The following is a 15176-nucleotide window of genomic DNA, read 5'->3' as shown; positions in this document are numbered from 1 at the left end:
TATTAGTAATCAACTTGAAAAGATTTAAATATGTAAAAACACTTATTAATTAACGTAAACCTAAACATGATTATCTCGATGGATCTAATTATTGTCTTATGTAAAGAAACAATGTATCAATACAAGAGCACCACTCTTTTTTTGTCATACAAATTGATAGGCAGCATCAAATGTTTGATATGATCGAATTCCGAGCTAATGGATTTGAAGGTACGAATTGACATATAAATTGTTATAAATTTATAATTGTGATGATGTCGGAATTTTACCTCGGGTTCGATCTGGTAGAATGGATCCTCCAATTTCTTTATGAAGCAGGTCAGGTCAGGCACCACTGAAATCTGCACGAGCAACAACTAGGTCAGGGGTCGCCGAATGTGTTTTTATTCGTGACCCCTCTGATGCCTAAGTCAGTATCTTGAAGGCAGAGGGTATGATTAATGCGAAAAAAAAAAAAGAGATATGAATACGTGAATATAAGAGTGAGAGTGAATGTGTGATGAATAATGAGTAATAATACCTGTATTTATAGGAAAAAAATAATTTACCTAATAGAATTATAACATGTCCTGGAATAGGACTCTTCATTCATTGGTCCGTTTTTTAGTTTATCCATATCTCATTCATGTCTTAGGAAATGGTCAAGCTTATCTCCAACATAACTGAATCCTATGTAAACTAGGAAGCATACCCAACCCATTAAGCCCTAACTCGCATCGGCTCAGTAGACCACAGCTCGGGTCGGTCCATTAAACCCCAGCTCGGGTCAGCCTGTTAACTACAGCCCAGATCTTTACATGCCCTACCCAATAGGAAACTGGGCTTATCCTTGATAAATAATAATCCCATAAATGGGCCAACCTTTATAAACCCATAATGAACGGGTTCGTGTTAAAATAAAATCACGGGGTATCAATAGTACCTCACTAACTGGTCTAAAAGAAGAATGAATTTAGACCAATAATGCAGTCCTAACCCCATACTCCACAGGCTTCGTGCAGACAGCCCAGAATTGATTCCAAGGGATGTGTTTCTTTGAACGGTCCAGATCAGGATGCACGTGATGTGCTTTTAACGAACGGCTCAGATACCTGGGGACGGCTCATCTCCCGAAGCCTAAAGGGCCCTGACCTGTCCTATGCCGAACCGTAGATCAAGATGTCAATCGACGGCCTAGATTATTTCAACTCTTCTATAAATAGGTCAATAAAAATTGGATTTTTACTTTTTACTCTCGTACTGTTACGCTGTCAAAATTTAGAGAGCTCACCCGACTCGGACTGCACACTCCCGTTCTGCCTCTGTCGTCCCGAGCCATACCACTGCAACCTCTCCACTTGTAAGTCCTACCTCCCTTTCCTTAGGTTAGTTAATATGTCATCTCCGGATGAAACTTCTGTTAGAGAAATAGCAGAATTTATTGAAGCACCCAGTTCTTCCCAAAATAACCCCGAACCCTCGGATTCTGATAATACCAACTCAGAACTGGATTTATCGGAGACCCAAGAGGAAAAATTAAAGCGACTGCATAGACTCGGGTCGGATGAAGCCCGATTAACTGCTAAGGGAAAACAATGGTTTGAAGTACTGGCTTCCCACTTAAGTCCAGACCTGGGTCCCTTCATCAGGGAGAAATCGAGCATGCCCGATGCTTATGATCTTATAATCCCGAGCCGTAAAGATCGGGCTCATAAACCACCCCCTAGCTATTTAAGCTTCAGTCTAGAACAAGTAAAGATGGGCCTAAGATTTCCTATCCCTAGCTGCGTGTCACACCTCTGTCAATATTTTTGCGTGTGTCCGAGCCAATTGTCCTCAAACTCATTTAGCTCAATTCTATCTCTAGGAGTCCTCTTTTGTTTCTTCCAAATCCCTTTAGACATAGGGAATTTTATTCATTTCCTGCAAATTAAGAAAACTACCCCGGGACATTTTTATATTTCTATGCGACCCGAGTATCCATTTTTGAAGGGTAAACCTAGCTCGCACAAGGGTTGGATGAACAGGTATTTTTTTGTTAGACCCAACCAGGCCTGGGAATGCCGGTCCAACTGGGCTATGAATTTTACAACTCCCGACCCCCCAGCTCTGCCTACTCATGACTTCACAAATTTTATCTACACAATGTCCGCACAAACCTTCGATATTGAGTCTCTAATTGAGGATGATCTGCTCGGTCATTACGGCTTCAGTGGGAGGGGAATAGAGATCCAAGGGGATGTAGGTAGTATCCCTGCACCCATACTACCTTTACTTAATGCTTTTGTCCATTTATTTAATTGTTACTTTTATTTACTCAGACGACCGGATCAGATCTGTAGCCATGCCTGCCAATTTCAGAGCTGCCTTAAAGAATCTAAAAAGGAAGAAAACAGAAGATGAGGCCAATACTCATCCTGAGCCCCCTCCTGCCGGGCCATCCAAAAAGAAAAACTCAAAGGCCAAGGATCACAGCACTGGCGGCCCCGAGCTTCAGCAACCGCCCCCTGTCTCCTTATCCCGAGTTCGTGGCAAGGAAGCAGTAGTGGAGTTCGAGTCCCTACCTGATGCTAAGCCTCAAGGAATGTGTAAGGCCCGAAAATATTAAATTATTAATTATGGGATTTGGGAATTAAATTTCATATTATGGGCTAATATTGATTTGAGAAGTTATGGACATGATAGATTTAATTTTCGAGCCGAAAATATTTAATTTGAGAATTTATGGATTTTGAGAATTAAATTTTGAGAATTCTTAAATTAAAAGAATAAATATTCAATTTGAATATTTATGGGATTTAAGATTAAATTCCATGTTTCGGGAACTAAAGAAGATTAATTTTGAAGATGAAACCCGATCAGGGACTGATTTGCAAATATCAAAGTTTGAAGGGCTAAAGTGCAAAAGGCCAAGATTATTTAATTAATCCAAATTTATTTAATTTTAATTTGAGTATATTTAATTTGAGAATATTTAGAGTTTTGATTTTAATTCTATTATTCTTAAATTATTTTGGATTGAAATTGAATTAAAAAGAAGGCCGAGGACTGAATTGCAATTAATGAAAACTTGAGGGACTAAATTGCAATTTATGCAATACATATCTGATTTTAATCAGATTATCAGCATGTACACGTGCATAATTTTAAGGAATTCAAAATTGAGAACAGGAGCCGAGCTTCTCCTCATTTTCCTTTGAATTCGATTTGTTTAAATCGCCGTAACTTTTGATCCGCTCGTCCGATTTCAATGCCGAAAGATGTTCTGGAATCCTTGCAACAAGGCCTTCAATTTGATGTAAGTTTCAGATTGTTTTGGCATGGTTTAAGAATCGGAATTTGGCAGAGATCAGTACTTTTGTTATAGATGCATGTTCTTTAACTTGTACGTGCTTTTATTGAGGATGAATTGAGAACTTGAGGTTATATGAATTGATGAATATTTCAGCATGTTTTTGGCTTGTTTATGGAAGATTATAGCTGCTGATATGAGGATTATGAATGATATGAAGTGATTAGAAGTTGATAAGAAGTTAATAATGAATTCGATACCGAGTCGGTTCCCGATTTTCAATCGCTACGCCGCCGGTTGATGTTTTGACATCGTTTTGATAGCCTATAACTGAGTTGAGATAGTTGTTTAGATTTTATGAATGTTATGGAATTTTTATTTCTCGATTTCAGTTGAGTTTCGAAGGCTAACGATTCACGACTCCGAGTTGTACCGAATAAGAAGAAGTTGAAGTTTGAAATGATGTTGATTGAATCTATATTGATTATTTTGATTCAATTCTGAAATGATTGAATAGAATGAAGTTTGATATGCATGTTTTGATGATATGTTTCAGAGTTTAATAGGAGACTATTGACTCAAGAACCTCAACTTGAAACCGAAGAAGAAGTGATCAAGATTGAAGTGAATTTGATTAAAGATTGATTGATGTTTGAATGATCAGATTCTTGTAGGAGTTGTTGTACTTCCTATCCAGATGTGGAACATGACAAACTCGAGAATGAAAGGTATAAGATGACATCGAGAGTCAGGGATTCGATACTCGAGAATGATGATTCTTGAGTTATCCCGAACAAATCACATACTTGTTTAAATACTTGTTCTTGAGGTAGAACTTATGTTATTGTCGATCCATCACAGGTAGTGGATCTTTATTGCTTTTGATATGATTGTATATTGAATTGATTCTATGCCAAGGTTGCGGTTAACCTTATTTTCTAGCCCGGAATGGCTACGATAGATGGATATCCATGTCAAGATCGGTTACAAATCTTGATGGCAATAAAGTGATAAGAATCAATTTTTGAGATAAGCGCGCTATATAAATTGAAGTCTTGATTTGAAGTTTGAGTTGATATATGCGTTATTTTAACTCTATTCTTGCATTGACATGTTTAGAGTTGATATGAATTTTATTTAACGCATTTATATGTCGATTATACTGATAATGATTTCTCACCGGAGTTTATCCGGCTGTTGTCTTGTTTTGTATGTGTGCATGACAACAGAGAGGGCAGGAGCTGATCAACGACGTTATTGACAGCTGGGAGAGAGATTCTAGCACGTGAGGACTCGGGTTGTAGATGAAATCTTGAGATCTAGAAGCATCAAACCTTAGAACTTGTTGGTTTTGAAATGCATGTATGAACTTGAGATAGTTTATGTTGTTTATCGTTATTTAGAGACTTGTTCGATGTAACAAATGCATGTATAGATGCTTGAGATCTTGTTTATGTTTATATGCATGATTTGGATCTTATATATCATGTTTTAGACTTGAGTTGGATGGATTGAAAGGATCAAGTGGTTGACAAAAGATCAGAGCAGATTTTTCTGCCCAGGATATGCCCGAGCGGCAGAAAATTACAGCCCGGGCGCACCCGGGGCTCAGACTACTGTTTTGGAAAAAAACAGGGGTGCCCGGGCGGCTGTTTTTAACCGCCCGGGCGCACCCCCCCTTTGAAAAAAAAAATTGATCCTTATTCTTTCCTTATTAGATTAATGATGCTTATTCATTAATTGCCTTTTAAGATTTGAGATTAGCAACCCGAGGTCCCCACAGAATGCCTAATATGCCTGGGGTTCCGGATATGTCTTTTTTCTCCAAGCCCGACCCTGAAGGGAGCCTGGGCATAATGCAAAACCTAATTTCCGGCTCTGACTTGAAAATCCTTCAAGGGGTGCCAGATTTGGAAGCTGAACAGAACTTTGCTCTGGCATCCCTGCAGGTATGTTGCAATATTTCCTTCGTCGTATACTAATCTGGATTTTATCCATCTGGTATTTACCTTTTATAACTTCACAGGCCCTAGCTTGGGGAGGGGAAATCACGAGTCGAGCTTTTAAAGCCCGAGAAGAGCACACCATGAACCATGAGGCCTTCGTTGCTCGGATTTCTGAACTTACACGGAAATCTCGTGAAATGAAGAAGGAATATGAAGTGGAATAGGCCGGACTAAGAGCGGAAGCTGAATCGAGCCGTACTGCCCTGGAAGCTACCAATACCAAAATTTCCGAGCTGGAGGTGGAGAAAATTGAACTGGAGAGCAAAGTGCAGGCCCTGAACAAAGAACTTGAGGCTGCCAAAGAGCTCGGGAAAAAGGAGTTTCTGAACTCCGCGGGTTTTGCTAATGCAGTAGCTGAGAAAGCGGCCACCTTTTTTGACGAGGGTTTCAAGGGATGTCTAGCCCAGTTCAGGGCCAATGGGTACTCGGAGGCTGAGCACCCTGCCTCTTTCCTGGACTGTTCCAAGGCTCTCGATGACATGCCCGATGAAGACTCGGAAGAGGTCGAGGCAGAGAAGCCAGAAAATCCCGACCCGAGCTCCACACCACAAGATGCCTCCGCTCCTTGACTATTTTTGTTCATGTATGTATTATGACTGATGTGTAAAAACATGATCCCTATGAGACCCTGCGAGGTCCTTAATTTTGTTTGTTACCCAGGTCGGGTTTATACACTGTTTTTGTTGTTCTGTGTATGTTTTTTCCCAGCTCGGGTTTTTTATATCAATATGCTTTTACTATGAATGCGAATAACAGTTGCGCCACAGATTTGTACCAAGTTTTTAAATTTAAGGACGTGACCTATATGTGCTCGGACCGACCAAGTAAGTCACCATGGCTTATCAAGTTTTACAAATTTGAAAACCTGGCCTACCTATGTCCAAACCGGCTTAAAGCTTAAGCAGGAATTCACTAAGTGCAAATAACTAAAGTCTCGACCTCAAGATACCAAGGCTGGTCAAATAAAAGTCAACAAATTAATTGTAAATTTATAAGATCCCGACCTAGATACACCCAGGCTGGCCAAATAAAAATAGGCCATAAAACTTTATTGTAACTTTACGAAAGTCCGGGTGCAGTCCTGGAGACCTGCCTGGGCATTGAATTCCACTGATGTAGGCCACTGAGATGGAATTTTTGAGTGCCAGACCTGCCTGGGCTTTGAATTCCACTGATGTGGGCCACTGAGGTGGACTTTTGAGTGTCAGACCTGCCTGGGCTTTGAATTCCACTGATGTGGGCCACTGAGGTAGACTTTTGAGTGCCAGACCTGCCTGGGCTTTGAATTCCACTAATGTGGGCCACTGAGGTGGACTTTTGAGTGCCAGACCTGCCTGGGCTTTGAATTCCACTGATGTGGACCACTGAGGTGGACTTTTGAGTGCCAGACCTGTCTGGGCTTTGAATTCCACTGATGTGGGCCACTGAGATGGACTTTTTGAGTGCCAGACCTGCCTGGGCTTTGACTTCCACTGATGTGGGCCACTGAGGTAAACTTTTGAGTACCAGACCTGCCTGGGCTTTGAATTCCACTGATGTGGGCCACTGAGGTGGACTTTTGAGTGACAGACCTGCCTGGGCTTTGAATTCCACTGATGTGGGCCACTGAGATGGACTTTTGAGTGCCAGACCTGCCTGGGCTTTGAATTCCACTGATGTGGGCCACTGAGGTGGACTTTTGAGTGCCAGACCTGCCTGGGCTTTGAATTCCACTGATGTGGGCCACTGAGGTGGACTTTTGAGTGTCAGACCTGCCTGGGCTTTGAATTCCACTGATGTGGGCCACTGAGGTGGACTTTAAAGGGTAATTTCCATGAAACAAAATTGACTTTTGCATTTAAATTATTCCAAAAAGTAACGCTAAACAGGATTGCCCCTAAAGTAAACAAACCAGGACTGACTTTTGCAAAACAGAGAAAGAAATAGTACAAAAAGAATGACTAATTGACCCGTTTAGTGAACTATAACATGACAAGGCCCGAGCTGAGCCACTAGGGATAGTATTTTTTCAAGTGCTGAGCATTCCATGGCCTTTTACCTTTCTTGCCTTGGGCGTCTTCCAAGTAATATGTAGCTATTCCAGCTTTTCCTATCACTTTGAATGGGCCTTCATACTTGGCCTCTAGCTTTCCTCTTTTCCCAGGATGTTGTATCTTTCGCATAACCAGATCTCCCTCCTGTAAAATCTTAGGGTATACTCTTTTGTTGTAGGCCTGGGTCATTCGTTTGCGATAGGCTGCGAGCCTAATTTCAGCTCGGGACCTGTGCTCCTCCAGTAAGTCTAAATCCATTGATCGCAGTTCTTGATTGTTAGCCCCATATGCCATTATCCTAGCGCTCTCTTGTCCAATCTCTGCCGGGAGCACTGCTTCAGTCCCATACACCATGCTGAAAGGAGTTTCACCTGTACCGGATCGAGTTGTAGTTCGATAAGACCATGATACAGAAGGGAGTTCGTCTGCCCACTTACCCTTAGCTGCATCTAGTCGTGTTTTAAGAGCTTGAACAATCGTACTGTTAGTAACTTCGACCTGTCCATTCCCTTGCGGGTATGCAACAGAGGTGAAAACTTGTTCGATCTTTATTTCCTGACACCATGCCCGAACTTTGGATCCACAGAACTGTCTTTCATTGTCTGATGCCAACCTGCGAGGGATCCCAAAGCGGCATACTATATTTTGAGCACTTCGTTCTCCGTAATTTTGGCTAGGGGCTCGGCTTCCACCCATTTGAAAAAATAATCAACTGCGACCAACAAAAATTTTCTTTGCCCCGTGCTAACAGGGAATGGCCCTACAATATCCATTCCCCATTGATCAAAAGGACAAGCGGCCACTACTGCCTTCATGTATTCTGCAGGTCTCCACTGTAGGTTAGCATGTCTCTGGAAATTATAACATGAATTAACTAGATCTGCTGAATCTTTCCGCATGGTTGGCCAGAAGAATCCTGCCAGAAGTGTTTTTCGAGCTAGGGCCAAACCACCCAGGTGACTGCCACAAGACCCTTCATGAATTTCTCGCAACACATAATTGGCCTCATCAAGACCCAAACATTTTAACAAAGTCTGAGAAAAGGATCGTTTAAACAGAATTCGATCAATCATGACAAAGCGAAGAGCCCTTCTTTTTACCTCTTTTGCTTTTTTATTATCACTTGGTAATTCTTTCGTGGTCAGATATTTATGTATATCATATCTCCAATACCCTTCTGGTATTTGGGTTAACATATCATCCATAGTTTCCAATTGAGATATGAGTTCCCGACCTGCAACGATGGGTTCAGGCCGATCACTCAGGGCACTGGCTAAGCGGGCCAAATGGTCGGCCTTGATGTTCTCAGATCGGGGGATGAGCTCCAACTTCAGCTCGATGAATCCTTCTTTGGCTTTGTCCAATGCTTTGGCATATTTCTTCATCTTATCATCTTTGATCTCAAACTTTCCATTGCTCTGCTGAATAGCTAATTGGGAATCCGAGTATAGAATAGCCCGGGAAATGCCCAAATTCCGTGCTGCCTTGAGTCCAAGTAATAAGGACTCATATTCCGCCTCATTGTTAGAGGCTCTGAAGTCCAGTCTGATTGAAATGTTAGTTTCTTCACCCCAAGGTGAGATGATCACGATTCCAGCCCCGCTCTCGGACTGACATGATGACCCATCTACAAAAATTTTCCATAGCTCTTCTTGTTCTAGCTGAACTGTCTCTGCCAAGAAGTCAGCTAGGGCTTGAGCCTTTATAGCTATGCGAGGCTCATATTTGATATTGTACTCGCTCAATTCTGTGATCCATCTGACCAGTCTACCCGATATGTCTGGATTAGCTGCGATTTTTCCCAAAGCACTATTAGTGAGTACGGTAATAGGATGCGAGAGAAAATAAGGCCTTAATTTTCTTTCTGTGATGACCAAGGCTAAATCAAGCTTTTCCTGAGTTAGTTAATTGAGCTCGGGCCCTTTCAAGGCATGACTTACAAAGTATACGGGTTGGTGATTCATTCCATCTTTTTTGACAAGTACCGAACTGGCTGCTCGAGGTGTGACCGCCAAATATAGGAACAGCTATTCCCCTTGAGTAGGCTTATTCAGCACAGGCAATTGCCTTAGATAGGCCTTCAAATCCTGGAAGGCCTTCTCACTCTCCTCATTCCATTCAAAGTTTTTTGTCTTTCTTAGTGCTTTGAAGAAGGATAGACTCTTATCTGCAGATCTGCTTATAAACCGAGCTAACGCTGTAATTCTTCCTGTTAACCTTTGTACCTCCTGTATATTCCTGGGTGAGCTCATAGCAATGATAGCTTGGACCTTTTCAGGATTGGCCTCAATTCCTCTTCTCGTAACCATATAACCCAGAAATTTTCCCGCCTTGACTCCAAAAGTACACTTGCTAGGGTTTAACTTTAGTTGATAATTTTTCAGTGTCTGGAATGTTTGAGCCAGGTCGGTAATAAACTGATCGGCAGTTCGGGTTTTGATCAAGATATCATCAACGTAGACTTCAATATTCTTTCCGATTTGTTGCTCGAATACCTTGTCCATTAATCTCTGATATGTTGCCCCAGCATTTTTGAGTCCAAACGGCATGACCACATAGCAATAAGTTCCTGCTGATGTGACAAAACTCACCTTGTCTTTGTCTTCTCTTGCTAAGGGAATTTGGTGATATCCCTGGTAAGCATCCAAAAAGCTGAGTAATTCATGCCCTGTGGTTGAATCAACAAGCTGATCGATTCTAGGTAGGGGGTAGCAATCTTTAGGGCATGCTTTATTTAAATCTCAAAAATCTACACACATACGCCACTTTCCCGTAGATTTTGGAACCAGGACTATGTTAGACAACCAGGTCGGGAAGTGGATTTCTTGAATATGCCCAGCCCTGAGTAACTCGTCCACCTGCTCCTTTATTACTGCATCTTTTTTAGGGCCGAAATGACGCTTCTTTTGAATAATAGGACGACAACCCTTCACTATATTGAGCTTATGTTCTGCGACCTCCCGACGCACCCCTATCAGGTCTGAAACTGACCAAGTGAAGACATCTTTATTTTTTTCCAAGCATTCCAGTAATGGTTGCTTCAACCGTGCTACCAAAGTGCGAGCAATTTTTACCATCCCGGAAGGAGGTGAGATCATGATTTCCTCAAATTCTTCTTCAGGAGTGACATATGTGTCCTCTATCAGATTGACTTTTTCCATGCCAGAAAGTCCAGCTCTGTCAACACTATCCGTCCTAGTCACCTTCTGCTCTATTCTGACCTCCTCCACATAACACTTGCGAGCAATAACTTGATCGCCTTGTACTTCCCCAACTTTATTACCCACTGGGAACTTCATTTTCTGATGCAGAGCTGATGAGACGGCCATGAAAGTAGTCATGGCAGGTCTCCCTAATATGGCATTATAGGCGGATGGAGCGTCCACTACAATGAAACTTACAATCTTGGTTTTACGACCGTTGTTTTTCCCAAGAGTTAGTGGTAGATGCACTAACCCAACAGGTCGGATTGCATGACCCGTGAATCCAAAGAGTGATGTTATGACGGGCTCCATATTGTATTGTCCCAAGTCCATTTGATTTATGGCTTCTTTGAAAAGAACATTGACAGAACTGCCTGAATCCACAAATACCCGAGCTACATCGTAATTTGCGACCATGGCTCTTATTACCAGCGCATCATTATGGTTGCTAGGAACCCCTTTCAAATCCCCTGGCCCAAAAGAGAGGGTCGGACCAGTATGGACGGTCTGATTGTCAATCCCCATATTTATTAATTTTCGGCTGCTAGTTTTCCTAGCCTGATTGGAATCTCCGTCGGTAGGGCCTCCAGAGATCATGTTGATAATTCCTCGGGCAGGGGGAGCCGGTCTCTGATGAGCTCGGTCCTCTCTGGGCTGGTCCTGATTTGGGTGGTTGAAATCTTCTTGAGGGGGAGCAGTTCGGGCTCTCTGTCTCGATCTTCCTCGCTGTCCCCTGTTCGAGCGATACCCCTCTTGGCGGATCAATATATTTTTTAATTCGGAATGTTGCTGTATTATCCTCTCAATCTCTTGGTCTAGTTGACGACAATATTCTGTAGTGTGCCCGTACTCATTATGAAAGTGACAATACTTATTCGATTCCCTATTTCGAGGTCCCTTCTCGGTCCATGGAGGCCTCTGTGTGAGTTTCCGATCGTCGCAAATTTGAAGGGCTCGGACTTTGCTCATGCGCAAAGGAGTGAAAGACGTGAATTCTCCCAATAGTGCGGGTCGAAATGGCTGTCCCATCCCGGAGTTACTGTTTGGAACTCTATTGCTCTTTGGACTTTTTGGTCGTTCCCTCTTCACAGCGGCTCGCGAGACCTGTATTTCTTCCATGTTGGCATATTTTTCAGCTCGGGCAAGTAACTCCTGGTATGTCTCTGCCGGCCTTTTTATTAAAGATTTGAGAAAATCTTTTGTGTCCAGCCCTTGCATGAAGGCACTGATAAGCAGGTCCGGCGTTGCCATGGGTACCTCGAGAGCCAAGGCACTAAACCTGTGGATATAAGCTCTTAAATTTTCATGCTCCCGTTGCTTGATTGCGAAAAGGCTGAAGGTAGTGGTAGGATGTTTTTTGCTGCTAGCAAAGTGATGCAAAAAGGATTTGCTAAAATCCTTAAATTCCTTGATCTCCCCTGGACGTAACATATTAAACCATTGCTGTGCTGGTCCTATGAGTGTAGTAAGGAAGGCCCTACACTTGATTTGATCAGAATATTTATGCAACAGAGCTGCATTCTCGAAACGTGCCAAATGGTCTTCAGGGTCTCCCTTACCATCATACTCCCCGATATGAGGCAACTTGAATTGTTTGGGGAGGTCGGCGTCCAATATTTCCTGAGTGAAAGGAATGTTCCTTGTTGTGGTAGCTAGGTACCCGGCCTGCTTTTTCCTTAATTGCTTCATCTCTTCCTTCAATTTTTTGATCTCCTCAATGTGAGCATTATGCTCGGGGTGCAGAAGATTGGCCTCTCCTCTCTCTGCCAAAGCCCTCTGAACAGCCTGAGCTATTAATACCTCTAAATTTGGATGATCTCCATTCTGATTAGCCATCGAAACTCTTTTCTTCAAATTCCCACAGACGGCGCCAATTGATGATGTCGAAATTTTACCTCGGGTTCGGTCTGGTAGAATGGATCCTCCAATTTCTTTATGAAGCAGGTCAGGTCAGGCACCACTGAAATCTGCACGAGCAACAGCTAGGTCAGGGGGCGCCAAATGTGTTTTCGTCATATCCCTCCGATGCCTAAGTCAGTATCTTGAAGGCAGAGGGTATGATTAATGCAAAAACAAGAGAGATATGAATACGTGAATATAAGAGTGAGAGTGAATGCGTGATGAATAATGAGTAATAATACCTGTATTTATAGGGGAAAAATAATAAGTTACCTAATAGAATTATAACATGTCCTGGAATAGGACTCTTCATTCATTGGTCCGTTTTTTAGTTTATCCATATCTCATTCATGTCTTAGGAAATGGTCAAGCTTATCTCCAACATAACCGAATCCTATGTAAACTAGGAAGCATACCCAACCCATTAAGCCCTAACTCGCATCGGCTCAGTAGACCACAGCTCGGGTCGGTCCATTAAACCCCAGCTCGGGTCAGCCTGTTAACTACAGCCCAGATCTTTACATGCCTTACCCAATAGGAAACTGGGCTTATCCTTGATAAATAATAATCCCATAAATGGGTCAACCCTTATAAACCCATAATGAACGGATTCGGGTTAAAATAAAATCACGGGGTATCAAATTGTATTTTTTTGTATTCTTTCCCCTCTCTTATTTGATGGTAGCTAAAATTTTTCTTCACGTTAATTTTGGTGGAAAAGATTTGAAATCATTGAATTTCGATTATATTTTTATTATTAACAATAAAATAATAGGAAAAATTGCAAATTTAGTCCGATATATTTGTCACTTTGCGATTTTGGTTCTCTATGTTTTCACATTTCAGTTTTAGTCCTGCATGTTCTGATTTTTGGCAATTTCGGTCCTTTTTATTCGAAAATGCTTACGTGGCATTGTACACGTCAGCTCCACATCAGCACTGAATTGGTGCCACGTCAGCACCACATCGGAAAAAGGACTAAAATTGCCAAAAAAATAAAGATAGCGGACTAAAACTGAAATGTGAAAACAAAGAGGACCAAAATCGCAAAGTGACAAATATACAGGACTAAATTTGCAATTTTCCCTAAAATAATATATCAAATTTTTAATTGTATTGTTTTTGTTAGTTTTATTAGTTGATGGAGATGTGATGTGCTCTTTATAATTCAAATTTCGAATTTCGTGAATCCTTTGTGCCAATGTGAAAGAAAATAGTAACAATATAATAAGGTGAAATCGAACCGACAATTCCTGAATTGAAAACTTCATGTTTTCATCAATAAATTTGTAATTGCTAACAAACGAGCCCTACCTCACCTCATTACTTGGATTCTCAAATTAAAAATAAAAATTTTAAAGTTTGATTTCTTATTTTATATTTTTCAGAGATGGTTGATTTTTCATTTTGATTGTAAAAAGGTTTGATTTTTCAATAATCTATATTGCATATAAAACTTAAAACACTAATATTAATTGATTTGAAATCAATGGATTTCGATTATATTCGATTTCTACATCTAATTAGTTCTTTAACAATAGAAATGAATGGGTATATTTTTATAGTTTAGAATCTTTAGATAGACTAGATTTGTAATTTGACATTATATTGGTGTCACATTGACGAACCAAATCAGTTAATATAAATGCATCAAATTTTATATATTTTTTTGACGATAAATTTTATATATAGTATATAATAGATATAACTATATACTTTTAAAATCCTACCATATCAATTAATTATCCCTAAAAATTTTGAAAAATTTCTCATCATTTTTGTACGAATTTTCACGTGGCACTAAGTAACATATATAGGGTGCAACAAAAGGCCGAGATTTGATCATCTTTGCTTAAATCAAATTATTAATTATCTCAACAGATTAAAAAAATAAAAGATAACGTAGGAAGAAAAAAAAGAGAAGAACTACTACTTCAAACCAGGTTTTTCGTTCCGTGGACTGCTTTGGATCCATCGATTAAGTTGTTCGGTAATCTCATTTTGGGTTTGAATGTATGAATCAAAAGCAATATATATTGTACTTTGATGATGTCGAAATTTTACCTCGAGTTCGGTTTGGTAGAATGGATCCTCCAATTCCTTTATAGAGTAGGTCGGATCAGATATCAATGAAATCTGCACAAGCAACAGCTAGGTCAAGGGGCGCCGAAAGTGTTTTCGGCGTGACCCCTTCGATGCCTAAGTCAGTGTCTTGAAGGCAGAGGGTATGATTAATGCGAAAACTGAGAGATATGAGTGCGTGAATGTAAAAGTGAGAGTGAATGTGTGATGAATAATGAAGAGTAAGTAATGAATAATGAATAAAACCATAACAATATCTGTATTTATAGGGAAAAAATAATAAGTTACCTAGTCGAATTATAACATGTCCTGGACTAGGACTCTTCATCCATTGGTCCATTTGTAAGCTTATCTCTATCTCGTGAATATTTAAAAAGATCCAGACTTATCTCATATATATCAGAGTCTTACTTGAATTATAAAAGAATACTTGCGGCCCATTAGAAACAACTTGGGTAGGCCCATAATGACCAGCCTTGGTCAAAGTTCAACATAGTCCAAACTGGGCTGGACCTTGACATGTTGGGTCATATCGGGTTGACCCATAATAAACGGGCTCGGGTTGAAATATTTTCTCGGGGTAACATACTTCAAATTTCTAGATCGAAAATTTAGGTATTGTATGTGATGGGTGTAAGTATATTTTTAATATATTTAAAATATATAAATAAATTAAGTGGGT

The 15176-nt window shown here is 40.7% G+C and overlaps 1 protein-coding gene across 1 annotated transcript; it reads right to left on the bottom strand.

Moving 5' to 3' along the window:
• Nucleotides 1–7268: 7268 nt before the first annotated feature.
• On the bottom strand, nt 7269–12349 carry LOC140872478 (uncharacterized). The gene is made up of 4 exons (XM_073275327.1): nt 10072–12349; nt 9378–9978; nt 8034–9119; nt 7269–7923 (listed from the first exon to the last, which is right to left on the bottom strand). The coding sequence occupies exons 1-4, from the start codon at nt 12347–12349 to the stop codon at nt 7269–7271; spliced, it is 4620 nt and encodes a 1539-aa protein (XP_073131428.1).
• Between the last annotated feature and the right edge of the window lie 2827 nt (nt 12350–15176).

The sequence above is a fragment of the Henckelia pumila genome, chromosome 1 (assembly GCF_033568475.1).
Source record: "Henckelia pumila isolate YLH828 chromosome 1, ASM3356847v2, whole genome shotgun sequence".
Classification (NCBI taxonomy): Eukaryota; Viridiplantae; Streptophyta; class Magnoliopsida; order Lamiales; family Gesneriaceae; genus Henckelia; species Henckelia pumila.
The sequence above is the reverse complement of the archived record's forward strand: the minus strand, read 5'-3'. Positions and strand labels throughout refer to the sequence as shown.